The sequence below is a fragment of the Glandiceps talaboti genome, chromosome 13, assembly GCF_964340395.1.
Source record: "Glandiceps talaboti chromosome 13, keGlaTala1.1, whole genome shotgun sequence".
Classification (NCBI taxonomy): Eukaryota; Metazoa; Hemichordata; class Enteropneusta; family Spengelidae; genus Glandiceps; species Glandiceps talaboti.
Genome location: NC_135561.1, coordinates 18,749,240 through 18,766,739, shown reverse-complemented (window position 1 = coordinate 18,766,739; position 17,500 = coordinate 18,749,240). Strand labels below are relative to the sequence as shown.

At 36.9% G+C, this 17,500-nt stretch overlaps 2 protein-coding genes across 2 annotated transcripts in view; one reads left to right on the top strand and one right to left on the bottom strand.

Annotated features, from left to right (window-relative positions):
* LOC144444644 (uncharacterized) overlaps nucleotides 1-7,143 on the bottom strand; it is a 7,893-nt gene extending 750 nt beyond the window's left edge. Inside the window, exons 1-3 of the mRNA XM_078134139.1 lie at nucleotides 6,954-7,143; nucleotides 1,133-4,108; nucleotides 1-16 (exon numbers count right to left, since the gene is read on the bottom strand). The exon at nucleotides 1-16 is cut by the window's left edge and continues 43 nt beyond it. Of these exons, the coding sequence (XP_077990265.1) occupies nucleotides 1-16; nucleotides 1,133-4,039 (2,923 nt within the window). The 5' untranslated portion in view covers nucleotides 4,040-4,108; nucleotides 6,954-7,143. The remainder of the gene's footprint in view (nucleotides 17-1,132; nucleotides 4,109-6,953) is intronic.
* A 5,093-nt stretch (nucleotides 7,144-12,236) lies between these two features.
* The window catches only part of LOC144444374 (gamma-aminobutyric acid type B receptor subunit 2-like), a 12,776-nt gene continuing 7,512 nt past the window's right edge, over nucleotides 12,237-17,500 (top strand). The window contains exons 1-7 of the mRNA XM_078133788.1: nucleotides 12,237-12,488; nucleotides 12,712-12,849; nucleotides 15,079-15,249; nucleotides 15,568-15,669; nucleotides 16,129-16,194; nucleotides 16,722-16,913; nucleotides 17,280-17,438. Of these exons, the coding sequence (XP_077989914.1) occupies nucleotides 12,237-12,488; nucleotides 12,712-12,849; nucleotides 15,079-15,249; nucleotides 15,568-15,669; nucleotides 16,129-16,194; nucleotides 16,722-16,913; nucleotides 17,280-17,438 (1,080 nt within the window). The remainder of the gene's footprint in view (nucleotides 12,489-12,711; nucleotides 12,850-15,078; nucleotides 15,250-15,567; nucleotides 15,670-16,128; nucleotides 16,195-16,721; nucleotides 16,914-17,279; nucleotides 17,439-17,500) is intronic.

Here is a 17,500-nt window from a genome sequence, read left to right as displayed (position 1 = left end):
GTTGAACCGCTTTAACCTGCATGCACATGGAGAAGGACAAATATATCCAAATTAAATGTCACAATCGTATGATTTCTTCAGACAAATTACAGCCCTTTTCTGTAGAGCAAGTCAAAGCTATTCAATGAAGTATCAAGATCACAGAACCTCATTACAAGGTTTCATATTGAGATAGATACAATAAATATAACACACAACATCACTTACACTGCACCGACCGTGTTTGAACTTCAACAGATTACACCATGTTTAGTAGTGTGCATGTTGTTACTGTTCGTACCAGTAACTAAATACAGAGTCCGCACATTGTAAGTTATGTTTGTTTGCTATTTTTATTGTGTCTATCTCAACATGAAACCTCACGAAGGCTCGCTGATTTATTTTGATAGCTTATTAAGCAAGTGATCTACTGTGGTTGATGTATAAAACTAAGTGGTTAATATATATATATATATATATATATATATATATATATATATATATATATATATATATATATGTACATTGATATGTATGTGTATGTGTATGTGTGTATGTATATATATATTTGAGAGAGAGCGAGAGCAAAAGAAAGAGAGAGAGAGAGAGAGAGAGAGAGAGAGAGAGAGAGAGAGAGAGAGAGAGAGAGAGAGAGAGAGAGAGAGAGAGAGAGAGAGAGAGAGAGAGAGAGAGAGAGAGAGAGAGAGAGAGAGAGGGAGAGAGAGGTGTTGAATTATTCGTATAGTTCAATATAATCACAATCACTTAAAGGGATACACAAGACTGATTTTATCTCAGCTGAATTTTATAAGCTTAGGTAACACAGACAATCCCTTTCCGCCAACCCTGCATCATGTGGCCTCTCTAAAATAACATACAGAAAATTGGCAAATCCTCGTCAACAGAGACAAGCTGCAAACTTTGGTAAGGCCAATCAATGCAGTAACATTTCATAATGCCTCGCCCCAATTTGCAGTTGGTATATATCCCATACAGCAGATTTGCCAATTTTTATAATTCTATTTCTGAGAGGTAATGTGGTGCAGAATCGGGAACCGACTTTTCTTGGTTGCCCTGTATGTGAGAAACTCAGACAAGATGTAACAAGCCTCATCTTTGTAGCCCTTTAAATTAAATGCAAATAATAACATACCAGGCGTTTGGATGATCCCCAGTTTGGTTCTGTGAGATTTATAACCTGTTCTTCACCATTGCAATGTTTTACAACTTCACCACCAATACATTCATCCGGGAATTTGATATTCATTGATGGTGATGCAAGAGGTAGGATGTGATGCATTTTCCGATTAGGACATCCTTCATGGAGAACTGCTGTACTAGATACAGGCATCTGACAAAGAACTCCACATTTATACTTGGAATTAGGAGAGTCTCGTTTTGTAATGTCTGCGACGTACTTGTTCAGCATGCCGAGAACTGTAAACGGATTTGTGCCTCGAACAGTCTTTATGACAACTTTGATGAGATTCTGCTCTGGCAAATTAGCCTCAACTTCAAGTCTACATGAATACTGGCCATCTTTACTGAATTGTCCTGCATTTGCATATACCTGGTAATGGTGAGCTTTTTGAATACATCTCGACATTAACCTGCAGAATATTGCATCCGGTCTAAAGTAACCGAAGTCGAAATAAAATACATTGTAAGGCTTCACAGGACCCAGTCCTTCGGGTTTTTCACAAGTAGGCGTCATGGATGGTACCATATACTCATTAGCGGTATCGCAACTTTCAGGTGGTGCTTCATCTATTTCACCAATTGGACATGTACAGATGAAGTCATATAACTGAAGTAATTTGACGATAACTTTGACATCATTGTCGTCTCCTAAAATTGCCTGTAACAAGGACACCAGGAGATCATGATGGATGATTCCGTTTGATTTTAGTTCATTCCATTTGTCTGCCATCTTTGGGTGCCTGTACTTTTCTTCGGGTATGTTGATAATAGCTGACATGGCATCTATCAGCACTTTTGGGTTGATAATAACATACTCTGATAGGCATGGGTCATTTGCAACATATATGAGGTCACCCCTCTGATGGTAAAATACTAACATCGCCTTCATATCCTCCTCGTCTTCAATTCCACAATTGATCCTTGCTTTATTGAACGCATCAATAAAGGGGGTTACACTTTTAGATTTTTGAGTGCAATTGTTCCAGAAGTACTTAGTGAATACGTTGAAAGGGTTAGGTTTAGAAAAGCCCTTGTTAACACAATCAATGAAACATCGCCACCTTATTGGGAATTCTTTCTTCATGAAGTCAGCTTCTGTTGAGTATTTCAATATCATACGTCGCAGGTTCTTTACTCCACTTTTATCAGTGCCTTTCGAGTTTTCCACCACAAATAAGGGTGTATTATCTTGCTCGTTAATTACAAGACGATTGCAGTACAAGGACTTTGAATCATACAGCTTTGATTTGAGGTATCGGGCAATTTCTCTTTGTTCCTCCTTTGCGACAAATCGTCTATGGGTTCCAACCAGGAAGACGAGAGAAGAAGGATTGGTAGCATTTGTATTTATTGAATGTAGCCAAAAGACAAGTCGTTTAAGTTCTTTATCCCTGTTGTGTACGTTCATGAATCTTCTCATATCAAATACTAACAGAAACATAGCCTCATTGGCTATGAATGCATGATGGGAACAATAGTAAAACTCGTCTCCACCGAAATCCCAAAAATTCAAAGTCATTGGAAGTGATTTTCGGTCCAGTGCTCGACATTGTACCAGATTTGAGGTTATTTCATCAACATATGCAGGGTTGTTATAAAACCGTTTTCGGAACACTTCTACTGTCACTAAAAGGATAGCGACGAGGACGGCAATAATTGAAGAAATATGTGGGTCTTTCACACGTGGAAAGTCCATGTCACAACAACTAGCACAAAATAAACCAAAACAGATAATCAATGGTAAGGATTTCAGTTGACTTGCATCAAGTTTCGAATGAATCAATCTTCCAAATGGAAGCCCAGTCAGTATCGCAAATGCCGAGAGAAACCCGGTGCAAAAAAGTCTTCTTTCCCGAGTACGAAATATTTCATGTCTCATCAGGTAAGAAAGTGAAGGGACTGAGTAGAATAAGACAAGCCATAATATCGGGGCGAACAATTCAAACAAATAATGCATACGGGAAGACATAGTTAAAGGTTTTACTTTCATTAGAAAGATGAAAAGTAAACCCCCTGTGAAACCACCAAAACTAATGGCACCTTGTTCAAGGATATGCCCACGAATGTCCGATGTAAGACTCTCAAACCAATTGGTCATGACATCAGCCTCGGGCATTGGTATAAGCATCAAGCTGAAAGCAATTGCCATACCTGTGCGAAATCCTGTTGCAAGTGTTATACCTAGGAAGAAATAAACAATAATAATACAGAGAAAGAATGATAACTGGGGACAGTCCATGATGTCAGTACTTTTGCACATGTCAAATTTAGCCAGGGCCCTTAAAATAGCATCAAGTGACAATATGTATAAGACAAAGCCACCCCCATATCGGTAAGCAGAAAGTCGGTCTACAACCAAAGAGAGACCTAGTGTACACAGTATAATTGTTATGGCTACTTTGCATGTCAGAGGTAGGAAAAAGTAGAATAATCTACACAGAGATGCAATTAGGAACATCACAACATACGAAAAGAAGGTTGCACAAATATCTCTCCACCCCCTATGCTGTCTCTCTCTGTCGTCTCGCTCTTTTGACAGGTTTATTGCAATATACCATAATAACCCATTCTTGAAGTAGTTAGGTTTATTCTTGAGCATGCACCATGTGTTATCCACTGTAGTTTGTTGAATGTCTATGCCCTTTGTTTTTTCTTCGCCTGAAAGAAATTTTTCATTCATCAAGTTCTTTCGCAAACTGGTTTTGCCTGCTCTGCAGTCTCCAAGTAGCGGGATCTGGATACGATTACCTGGTAGTTTGCCATCTTCACTTCCTTGTTTATAGAGTGTCTTGGTCCTTTCAACATCATAACCAGACAGTTCTTGGGGACTCAGATGGCGGTAGGAATCTGGGACAGACATCCCTCCTGGTGGTGGTGGTGGTGGTGGTGGTGGTGGTGGTGGTGGCAACAAAAAACCATTGGAACAAAACTGGAAAAAATATATGAACTGATATTACTATTTCCATTACCATACGCGTTTATTGCAAATCTCCACTTAAACCTTAACACGGCTATCAATTGACTTACTTTCACCCAATTTCCGGTATGGTAAACACACTATTGTAATGGGTTGGACATCCACATTTTAGCTATTTGTTTAAGTAAGTCTAAAAGTTAGTATCAAAAAAATACCGCCAATGGCGTTGTAGCACAACTGTACAGTTTTTAAAAATGTTTATTCATATGCTAGTCCATGCTAACAATAGGTGTTCATTTGCTGAATAACTATCCAGTTGCCTATCCAACCATGTTGCTATCTTTACGATAAATGCTAACATTTGCCTGTTGCTATGGGCGTGGTCATGTTGTTAGATATATTTGCATACATTTGTGTATGTTTTGTTCACTTGTGTATGAATTCCTGATATTGTCTTTGCAATATACATGATCATTTGGCTGTTGCTATGGGCGTGGTCTTGTTGCTAGGCAAATTTACATAATTTTTTTGAATTTTTATTCAATTTTAAACCCCGTTATTATCTTTGTGAAATACACCACCGTTTGGCTCTTGCTATGAGCGTGGTCATGGTTGCTAGGGTATTTGCATACATTTTTTGAATGTTTACTCATTTGCCTACCAGATGATGTTGTTATTGACCAAAATATACTGCCATTTGGTTGTTGCTAAAGGGCGTGGTCATGGTCGCTAGGGCCAATTTTGTCAAAATGTTTTGAAGAAAATCTGCAGAATAACAGTTTCAGAAACATCTCACCAAGTTTCAGACTCATTGACCAAGTACTTTTTGAGATATAAGTTTTTGACCAAAAGTGAACATTCTTACACCTAATTTGCATATCACTCATGGAATCACTGTATGCTTAATATATCTTCGTCCATACATCCCTAGACGCACTCCCATTAAATTTCAGCCCAATCTGCTCAGTAGTTTTGGAATTATAGATTTTTAACCAAAAAGACACATTTTTAGCCCTAATTTGCACATCACTGATGGAATCATCATGTCATGAACAAATCTTACTTTACACTGCGTTTAAGTTTTTTGACCAAAAATGGTAATTTTTTTTACCCAAATCACACACCTGTGATGCGATCATATTGATTTGAACAATTTCCCAACTAGACACCCAGGGTAATAGACCCACCAAATATCATGCCAATCTGTTCAGCAGTTTTTTACTTTAAGTTGTTTACACACACACACACACACACACACACACACACACACACACACACACACACACACACACAGACACACACACACACACACACAGACGCTGGGCGATCCCTATAGCACTACTGAACCTCAGTTCAGTTGTGCTAAAAATCAAATGTTACCACGAATTTGCCTTAGTTTTGTAGATTTATTAACAGATTAACGATGAGATTCTATCAGAAATCATGAATTTGAACTGTTTTTATTTCTGCCCATCATTTTAACAATGTCCCAAGTCCAACCCAAACCCCAGGCCACCTAAGATTATATGCTTCCTGAAAGTGAGAGACAGGCAGTACAGAATACAAGACATCACACTTTAAACTGTAAAATTATGAGAGGCATGATTATTTCCCCCATTGTCTAGAAAGGTTTCCTTCCCATTAACCATCCCCATAATAAACATTTTACATTACATTACATTACATTACATTACATTACAATACATTACATTACATCACATCACATTATACTACATTACTATACTACAGTTTATTTTATATTTTGTTATTATATGTTGTTATATTATATTCATATTATATTATATTAAATCACGATCACATAATATTATATTATATTATATTTTATTTTATTATATAATTATATTATATTAATATTTAAAGTAAAGGTTGTGTCAAAGACAGCCTCGATACACATGAGTTGTTATGAAACCTTGATCGATCAGCACACCAAAGCGATGATATTAAATGTAAATATTTTCATTTAAGTGCTATTAAAATATCACTGCATTTTCAACCGTGAATATCAAAGTAAAGGTGTTTAAAACAAATTGTTTCTGTATATTTTCAATAAACATTTTTACATATCGACATAGATTTGGTTTGGATTCTATTAATCAAACTCTACAACATTTAACATGGAATCTTCTTGAGACTTCAGTATTTATAGGGGTGGAGGGATCGGGGTCACATTTTTTCACGTGTTCTTGGGGGAAGGTCATATTTTACATTTTAATGTTTGGGGAGGGTCACATTTTACAATCCCGTAGTTTTATGAGATTCAATTATTGTCAATTTGTTTTGTGTGTTTTGAGATGAGATGACCACTCAACATTTATTTTTACGATCACTGAAAACAATAAATTGACATTATGGCAACAGGCTAGGGGCAGTAATGTCATGTACCCGGGTCATGGGTCAATCGCGTCAGAACGGTTTAATGAGACGACGATTCGTCAGTAGACGATTTTGTCAAATGAACACCGTTTATAAACAACCCATGGTCGAATCACGCCTGAATGAGAACCATTTTGACTTCCAAGGTACAAGCGTTCAAACTAATGTAGTACACATACAGATATTACGAATACGCAGTAAACAAACATTCCTGGAATTCTCATAAATGGCGAGCGATCACCCGGAAGTACACCGCTAATACTATTGACTGACGAAGACATAACAAATAGATATTTCTCGTGACAAACATAACACTTGCGTAATATTATCCATAAATTATTGGATATTCTGATGTTAATATTTGACAGTTGTGCTTTTATTTAATAGGACTAAATGACGGTGGTGTCAGTATAAACGTAAACAAATTGTAAACCGCACGATGATGCAATTTATATGAACTTACTTTTAGCAATCTTCTTGGTACGTATGAAGCTCGCGTTTTTGAACTGTACAGGACATCAGTCGAGGAATCATCGAGGTTTTCATTTGGATAAATTTGTAATGCACAATCAACACAGGTTGGATACGCATTTTCACTTCAAGAATATACATATGATTGTATGGAAACCCCCGGTAAAAGACCCCCAAATGAGTGCAACGGTAGCTGACAACAAACCGAAAGTTCAAACGAGGTCGTTTTAATCACGTGTTCATCAATAGATGGCGCCCTTCAGAATAGCCTGCAGCATACTATTAATGTGTTTGTAACGACGCCGGTCACCTATTCCTCTACATTTGGCATTGCTAAGTGCAGCCAAAGTATAATTATTTGTGCAAAAAGCCATTGTACATAATTTTTCAGTTAGAGGGGATTTCTCGTATTGGTAAGTGGGAGGGAAATTCAACCATTATCAACTGCAAACTGTCACCTATCACCATCTCGCATTCTGATTGGAGAGAGCACTCCGGGAGAGCCCTGCAGATATATATGCAGGCGTATTTTTCACCAACAGTCGTATTTTTGCTTGTTGTATGACGTGAACACTGCACGTCCCCTTGTGAACAAACTTTGTAGGCAACTAGAAATCCAGCTGTAACCAGCATTTCCAATGCCAAATGTATTGTCAACCGTACAAAATATCACCGTTGTATACCTTATAACAAGTCTTTCAACTGTACGTTTCATGTCACGGGGAAGTCGTCAAAAATTTGACGCCGAACAGTGAACGGCCAATGACGGCGAACGCACGGTCATCACGAGATCCTAAACACGAATTCCTAAATGTATGATATCCAAATTACCGCAACAGAGGGTGCATATTTTGCTTAACTAGAAGAACAAAGCATATCACGAACATTTCCGTATATGTAAATGGAATACAGTATGCAAAACAAGGACTCACTCATTTTTCAGCTGACGGTTATTAGTTTGAATATGTCACTGAGTGACATCAAACAGTAAGCATGACGTCATACTACAGAACAAACACGCACCGTGACTAAATTATAAAGGTAAGGTTGACATGTAATTAAACAACCGCATTGTAGTCATCAGAGGTGCGTGATACTACATTCAACAGCATTATTTTGAAATGAAACAGCATTTTTAAACATTCAAAAATATTTAACGTAGAACTCACATGTAGTCAACGATGTCAAGTATGAAGTAAATACATGAATAACACAATACAGTACTACACTGCAGTACATCACATCGGATATAAAACAATGCAGTACATCACATCGGATATCAAACAATGTAGTACATCACATCAGATATACCACAATGCAGTACATCACATCGGATATAACACAATGCAGTACATCACATCAGATATAACACAATGCAGTACATCACATCGGATATAACACAATGCAGTACATCACATCGGATATAAAACAATGCAGTACATCACATCGGATATAACACAATGCAGTACATCACATCGGATATAACACAATGCACTACATCACATCGGATATCAAACAATGTAGTACATCACATCAGATATAACACAATGCAGTACATCACATCGGATATAACAATGCAGTACATCACATCGGATATTACACAATGCAGTACATCACATCGGATATAACACACTGCAGTACATCACATTGGATATCAAACAATGTAGTACATCACATCAGATATAACACAATGCAGTACATCACATCGGATATAACACAATGCAGTACATCACATCGGATATAAAACAATGCAGTACATCACATCGGGTATAACACAATGCAGTACATCACATCGGATATAACACAATGCAGTACATCACATCGGATATCAAACAATGCAGTACATCACATCGGATATCGAACAATGCAGTACATCACATCGGATATAACACAATGCAGTACATCACATCGGGTATAACACAATGTAGTACATCACATCGGATATAACACAATGCAGTACATCACATCGGGTATAACACAATGCAGTACATCACATCGGGTATAACACAATGCAGTACATCACATCGGATATAACACAATGCAGTACATCACATCGGATATAACACAATTCAGTACATCACATCGGATATAACACAATGCAGTACATCACATCGGATATTACACAATGCAGTACATCACATCGGATATAACACAATGCAGTACATCACATCGGATATAACACAATTCAGTACATCACATCGGATATAACACAATGCAGTACATCACATCGGATATTACACAATGCAGTACATCACATCGGATATAACACAATGCAGTACATCACATCAGATATAAAACAATTCAGTACATCACATCAGATATAACACAATGCAGTACACCACATCGGATATAACACTATGCAGTACATCACATCGGATATTACACAATGCAGTACATCACATCGGGCATAACACAATGCAGTACATCACATCGGGTATAACACAATGCAGTACATCACATCGGGTATAACACAATGCAGTACATCACATCGGGCATAACACAATGCAGTACATCACATCGGGTATAACACAATGCAGTACATCACATCGGGTATAACACAATGCAGTACATCACATCGGATACAAAACAATTCAGTACATCACATCGGGTATAACACGATGCAGTACACCACATCGGATATAACACTATGCAGTACATCACATCGGATATTACACAATGCAGTACATCACATCGGGCATAACACAATGCAGTACATCACATCGGGTATAACACAATGCAGTACATCACATCGGGTATAACACAATGCAGTACATCACATCGGGCATAACAGAATGCAGTACATCACATCGGGTATAACACAATGCAGTACACCACATCGGATATAACACTATGCAGTACATCACATCGGATATAACACAATGCAGTACATCACATCGGATACAAAACAATTCAGTACATCACATCGGGTATAACACAATGCAGTACATCACATCGGATATAACACTATGCAGTACTTCACATCAGATATAACACAATGCAGTACATCACATCGGATACAAAACAATTCAGTACATCACATCGGGTATAACACAATGCAGTACACCACATCGGATATAACACTATGCAGTACACCACATCGGATATAACACAATACAGTACATCACATCGGATATAACACAATGCAGTAAGCTTACATCACATCGGATATCAAACAATGCAGTACAGCACATCGGATATAACAATGCAGTACATCACATCGGATACAAAACAATGCAGTACATCACATCGGATATAACACAATGTAGTACATCACATCGGATACAAAACAATTCAGTACACCACATCGGATATAACACAATGCAGTACATCACATCGGATATAACACAATGCAGTAAGCTTACATCACATCGGATATCAAACAATGCAGTACTTCACATCGGATATAACACAATGCAGTACATCACATCGAATATAACACAATACAGTACGTCACATCAGATATAACACAATTCAATACATCACATCGAATAAACACAATGCAGTACATCACATCGAATAAACACAATTCAGTACATTGTATTGGATATTGAAGTAAACTGTCCGCTACAAATTACAGAATCGAAAGTCTCCATAAGGCGCAAACTCTCTCAAATACTTTACTCCAATGTCTCTGAATGGTAACATGACTTCAGAGAATCCTACAAAGTATGTATGATATGCAGGCTGGATTTTGATAAATGACCCTGACGTCAACAACAGAGTCAAAGGCCAAGGTCCAAAAAGAATATGTACACCTAATGATATAGCGGTAGATAATGGAGTCTATATATATGAACATTTGTTAAGTTATTCCGTAATTATAAATGATGGTTGTTCACTACAAATATGGCCACCATTCCGTAAAATGATATAGGAGAGCCAAAATTAACGTTTGCCTATATATCATTTTTATATTTCCTGTAACCATATGGCCATGGGCAAGAGATTGCTTGGTTTTAATATTTGGCCCTGAAGATCAAAGTCGAAGTCAAAGTTGAAGATCAATGTCTTAAAAGATAGCTTACACCCAATAATATGGGTACTAGACACTTGAATAGACTTTCTTTGTATCACAGTGATTGAGTTATGCAGTAAACATTGATTTTTAAATACTAATATGGCTGCCATTTAGGCAAATATGCATATATCACAAAACAAAGTGTCGTACATATGTCCATATAGTCGATCACAGTTGTGCTAGTTTTGATAGAAATCAGATATTGCATGTTTGAGAAGTGCCAAATTATGGACGTACGGACGGACAGAGCCCATTGTAATAGTCATCCCATCAGAAGATTAGAAAAAAAATGCAAATGGACAGAAAGACCAGGTTTATATGAGATTGAACCCCATTTTGTATGAATTTCTGCAAACTTAGTGATTCCAAAATATGTGCACATGAAAGATGTCATTATTGTTCGCATTTTCGGAATGACAAAGAGAGTTACTTATTCAACAAAATCCTAGCTTAATTTTAAAACATACCCCCGAATACGTTCGTACAATATAAATGGATCCCCTAGGTTTGTCGTTATATTTTTCAAACTTACCCTGCATGCGCAAAATGTTCACGGTCGTAACATTCCATCATTAGCCTACCAAAACATATTGCTGAATTTTACCATGTGCAGAGGAAATGCTCGGTGTGCGTATTTATCCATAAAGTCGTAGTATTTCATAAATTCTGATAAATCCACCGTGTGTATTCATTTGAAGTTATAACATGCATTTATTTCAATATCTCAAATATTATTGACATCAACTCACAATTGATTAGATGTCACAATTTGATATTGAGTATACAGTGGATTCATTTCCTTAATGGGATGAAGTTCCCAAGGGTTAAACGAATCTGTTTGTTTAACAGTCTTTTCAACAATTGTATCTTACCACGCACGAGTAATTATTGGCAGTTGTTATTGAAGTAGAGTGCATACAAGTTTCTGTGTCAAAATGATATTAAGCGACCGTCATATCACCAACCTACGTGTAGAAAGTAACTATGGCAACCTTACTAGTCCACTGGAGAGATGTAGTGAAATCCCTTGAAATTCATATTTGTTTACTATAGCTTGTATTATTAACGACCAAGACTGTAGCTTCGGCCTACTAGTCGTTATTTTACTCAATAGGATATGACGTAGTCACGTGATGTATTTACTATGCCTGTCATTTAAGTTATTTATATGTTTCTGTTATGAAATTCAATCAGTGTCTCCCATCGGTTCTATTCCGTTATCAAACATTCATTGCCAGGGACGTTTGGATAGTAAACATGAAACCAACTTGTCTGCCATGTTGTGTAAGGACGTGGTTATACATCTATATTACTATCTCAGTCGGTCATGTCCAAGGGAATGCTAAGACAAACCTGACATTGCTCGGCTTTGTGCCAGTACAGATCGCATCTGGCGGCTGGTCCACTGGTGGAATGATTCCCGCCATTGACATGGCACTAGATGATGTTAATAACAATTCGGACATTTTAACCAATTACGAATTGAGTTGGCGCTGGGTAGATGACCAGGTAATACAATCTACTTTCTAATGCTATGCATAAAGCCGATTCAGTTTGCATCTAGATTACGATTTTTTAAAAGCACTAAGCGAAAACTGCTCCTTGGTGGTCTCCATGATATCTCAAGCACATTTACAGTAACCTGTCGGCATGCTTGCATCTAGGTATACATTCATGTTTTATATACTAATATGTATTCACTGGTCGATATCTTTTTTCTCTATCAATACAGTGCAACCCAGGATATGCCACTTATCTTTTATCTGAATTAGTTCACAAGAAACCTCAGACGTTAGCGATTCTTGATAGTGGTTGTTCTACTGGGACAGCGGCAGTAGCCGCCTTCTCACACTATTATAATCTGGTACAGGTTAGTCACAGACCAATGCCATCACCATTAGTTGAGGGTATAAGTTCTTTATTCGCAATAACACAAATTAATAAATAAGAATGAGATGAAAATAATGAAAATGACAAATGCGACTGGGTGCTGGAAGAAAGCTAATGAAAAGCTAGTAGGTGTCCAGTCACCCATCTCCCCCCCCCCCCCCCCGGGCTCATGAAAAGTATAAATTAATCAGAAAAAAAGACGAATACGTAGGTATATACATTTCGGGTGTGAAAAATACATTAAATACAAATAAAATTACTTTAGAATAATACAATCTCTGAGGGCACGCTTGAAATGGTTTCTTATCTGGATATGTTTAATTGATGCAGGTAAGCTATTCCAAAATTAAGCTCCATGGTAACTAAGTGAAAATTGACCCAGACGAAGATTTCTTTTTGGAATAAGGACATGAGCGTGTGCTGTAGATCTAGTGTTATAGCCATGACTTGGAAAACTGAAATAGTCTGTGAATGTGTGAGGTAATCTGTCTGTTAAGAGGTCATACATGAATATCCCAATTAAATTGCTGGTAAATGTTCAAAATATTTAATTCCTTGAATAGTGGAGGGGGTGGAGGCTAATTTCATTGGACTGTTCGTCTAGGCACCCGTCCGTTCACAAATCTTTACGTTACATGTATATTCCATTCAAACATAGTACAAAAGCGACATAGTCATGCCACTTAAGCTTTGTGTCACGATACAATCAAATACGACAGACTAAAGGGAGAGAAAAATATAGACAGAGACAACATTCAAGTGGATTCAGTTACTACTATTCAACCATATATTGCATATCATAGATAATTTAAAGTATGCAAAGAGAACATAAAGGGATGCTAAAGGAAGTAAAGGCAAGGCTGAAATTGATCTCAATTTGTATTGCTATATGCCTAGGGACCCTTGTTGTTGGATAATCCCCAAGCATAGCGAAATGCAGCTAAGCTGAAGTAAGCTTAACCTTTATCCCCCCTTTAAGTGCGTAATGTTCCTTCCCACTGGTTACAAAGCTGGGACATCAATATGTATTATACAGGTGCATTATATCGGTGATCATATCAATACAGACGACGCGGCAGCCATTTTTGGTCATAAAGAACGCAGTATTTTTACAAAGGTTCACTGGCAATTTGTTAGTAATGTGGTTGATCTTTTTCAAGTCTTGAGCAACACAGATACAACATATTAATTATTGTGTATTGATATCAAGTTTCACAGAACACTCCTGTTTGTCATTAAAATACATTATCTATATGAAGCACACAAAAACATCTGTTTAAAGTGTCTAAATCTACCTTTACATTACTGTTAACATTAATATAATGACAATAACCCTTTCGAGGAAAATGTCTAAAATCAAGTAATAAACCACTCCCTGGGGATGGTATACCACTCGGGTTTCACCAGTGAAGAAAACCTCGCTATCGCTCGTGCATATATTGAGTTCACTGCTGAAAACCGAGTGATATACCATCCCCAGGGGTGGTTAAAGGCTAGCATTTTATACCAGTGTATTGAAAATATCGGACACAAGATAAGAACTAACGTTTTCCGGTTTCATCCCCCCCCCCCCATTAATAATTTATATAACGATAAGCTGCGTTCAAGACAGCTGATCTAGGCCTCAACTCCTCGAAAGGGTTATGTACAAGTAGATTTAGACACTTTCAACAGATGTTTTTTGTAGATAATGTATTTCAATGACAAATAGGAGTGTTGTTCTGTGAAACTTGATATCGATACACAATAATTAATATGTTTCGATTTTGTATCTCCTTTGCTCAAGACAAGAAAAAGACCAACCAGTTGGTATGTATGTACATGTATGTATGTATGTATGTGTGTATGTATGTATGTATGTATGTATGTATGTATGTATGTATGTATGTATGTATGTATGTATGTGTATGTGTATGAATTTGTGTGTTTGTTTGTTTATGTATGTATGTATGGATGGATGGATGGGTGGTGGATGGATGGATGTACGTACGTATGTTGTTTGTTCGCGTGTTTGTGTCTGTCTGTCTCTAGTTCTGTCCGTTTTTTTGTTGTTGTTTTTTTGGTGGGGTGTGTATTTTTTTTATTTTTTTTTTGTTTAGTTATGGTTTGTTTTGTTTTTTGGGGGGGGTGTTTCTTAGTACAATGTATACATAACAGCAAGTGCGAACTTACACAACTAACATAATTGTATTATAATATTTATTTACAGTTGTCGTCCACGACTTCATCTCCCCAGTTTTCTGACAAGTCAACGTATCCCCTATTCTCGAGAACACAACTGTCAGAGCTGGCCTCGAATGGTGTAAGACTAGCCATACTGAAACACTTCAAGTGGCAACGGGTTACGCTATTATATGAGAATGCAAGATACTTTGTGCAGGTAACAGATCTTTTAATATCTATATCAGACTCTCAATAACCTAGTTCGTTCTTTTTCTTAGATTAGAGTCTTTATGTCAACAGGCCGTCGTAAAATATGACGGCGTCGCGTTTGTAATTTGATTCAAAGTCTACCATTTTGAAATCGATGATTTACATAATAATCGAATATTTGAGGAATAGTTTGCATGAGAATAACAAACATTCAATAGTTCATTTGAGTTGCGAATAAATAATTGACCAAAATAATCCCCCCCCCCCCCGCCGTAATTCTGATCCCGGCCTAACCTCATATTCTTTTCTTTTTACTGTTCTAAAGGTCACAAGTGACTTTGTATCTCTTCTCGCAAATGCGGATATCGAAATCGTGATGTCATTGATGTTTACCCGGGAATCAGACCATGAATTGCACATGGTCAAAGTAAGTATAAAAACCTTATATTAAAATAACACTGACCAAGCAGTTGTACATAACTAAGACCACTTTTTCAAAACGTGAATTAGTTTAATAGCAGACATAACACCTGGAGAAGAACGTTTTGGGGATATGCAAACTTCCGCAATATTGCTATATCTAACATTGACGTTAATAACGTACATATATAGCGAATATCAGTTACGATGTCAACATTAATTATTGAATTATAATATACACATATCTGCATTAATTGTATTAGTGATACAATTGACTTGATACATATAAATTGTTTCCACCTTCTTAGATGTTTGTGATGAAACAGGAATATATAATATCGTTGCAGTCACTAGGAAATCAAGCATATTGTGAGAACTGTTTTATCTCATTTAAACTATTTCAGAAATACTATGTTATGAACAATAATTTTAAAGCTTATCTTCTGTTTTCGTTGTTATAAAACAGGAGAAGGATGGGAGGATAATAGTTGTACTAGCATATGAAGGTCATGCCAGGATACTATTTTGTAATGTAAGTATCATTAGATGTTGTAAAGTAAAATATGGCTTAGTTACTTTAATTTGGAACGGTAAATTGGAAACGAATGCGACGCTTCGATCCGTCTACGACGGAACTTGATCATGCAATGGTTTAATTATTCGAACTGGCGAAATATTATATCCATTCATTGATGGTAGTTGGTATTCTTGGTCACTGTTCATGATGGGTCTCCTCTATCTGAGGTCACCAGAGTTGGGGACATTTGAATAGGACCAGCGACAATGCTATTTGTAATATTACTTGTTGTATAAACAGGTGTGATCTAACACGCTATACAACCGAGGAGTTTAGACCGTAATTTAATCGTGGAAATAGTTCGAGTTTCTTGCGTGTAATCGCAGACGTACACACACGCTAATAAAGAATGACATGATTTTGAGAACTGCAGACGAATAATACTACATTTTTGAAGAATTTCCCCGTTAATTGTCTTTCAAAATTAATGTTTACATTATAAAGTGTCCCCTCAACTTCCACTACACATTTAAATTTTACAGGCCTATCATCTCGGTATGTACGGGGCAGAGTATGCCTACTTGATACCTGGATGGTATCCTGAAAATTGGTGGAAGAAAAAAGAAGATATAGTTAACTGTACACAGGAGGAGATGAAGACGGTGATAGAAAGTGCAGTAGAAGTTGCACAATTAGCAAAAGACACTACGAACCAAACCACAATTAATGGAGAGGTGAGAGTTAAACCGTCAGCATATTCAGAGTTATATTTGAGCCGTGTTCAATATTCTAATCTGTCTTTCTATGACCATTTATTTTCAATTGTTTACCGCTTCTTGGTTATTTTGCAAATATAACTATTCTAAGCTGATTGTGAAATAAATAGTAAAGATGGGAATTGAAAAATAGCAATATTAAATATTATCAAATGACTACTTCAGAGTACCATGAAACTGTTGTCATTCATAGACGTGTTGTTGATCATCTTTGTTGGCATATATAACACAAACGCGCAAATCGATGAAAACAATTCAATTCTGCATTTTAAAAATATTAGCAACTACGCTACACAAAATAGTTTTTATTTCTCCTCATTGCAGACTTTCAAACATTATGAAAGACGATACTTGTCAGTGCTACAACAACCAAGATATACAGCTCTAAACATAGAATACCACTTTTGGCATGGTTTCGGCTATGACGCTGTTTGGGCTATCGCCCTGGCTTTAAATACAAGCATCGAGCAGATATCTCACACAGTAAGGATAAGAAATTTGTTTATACTATCTTTTGGTGTTTTGTTTGTTTGTTTGTTTGTTTG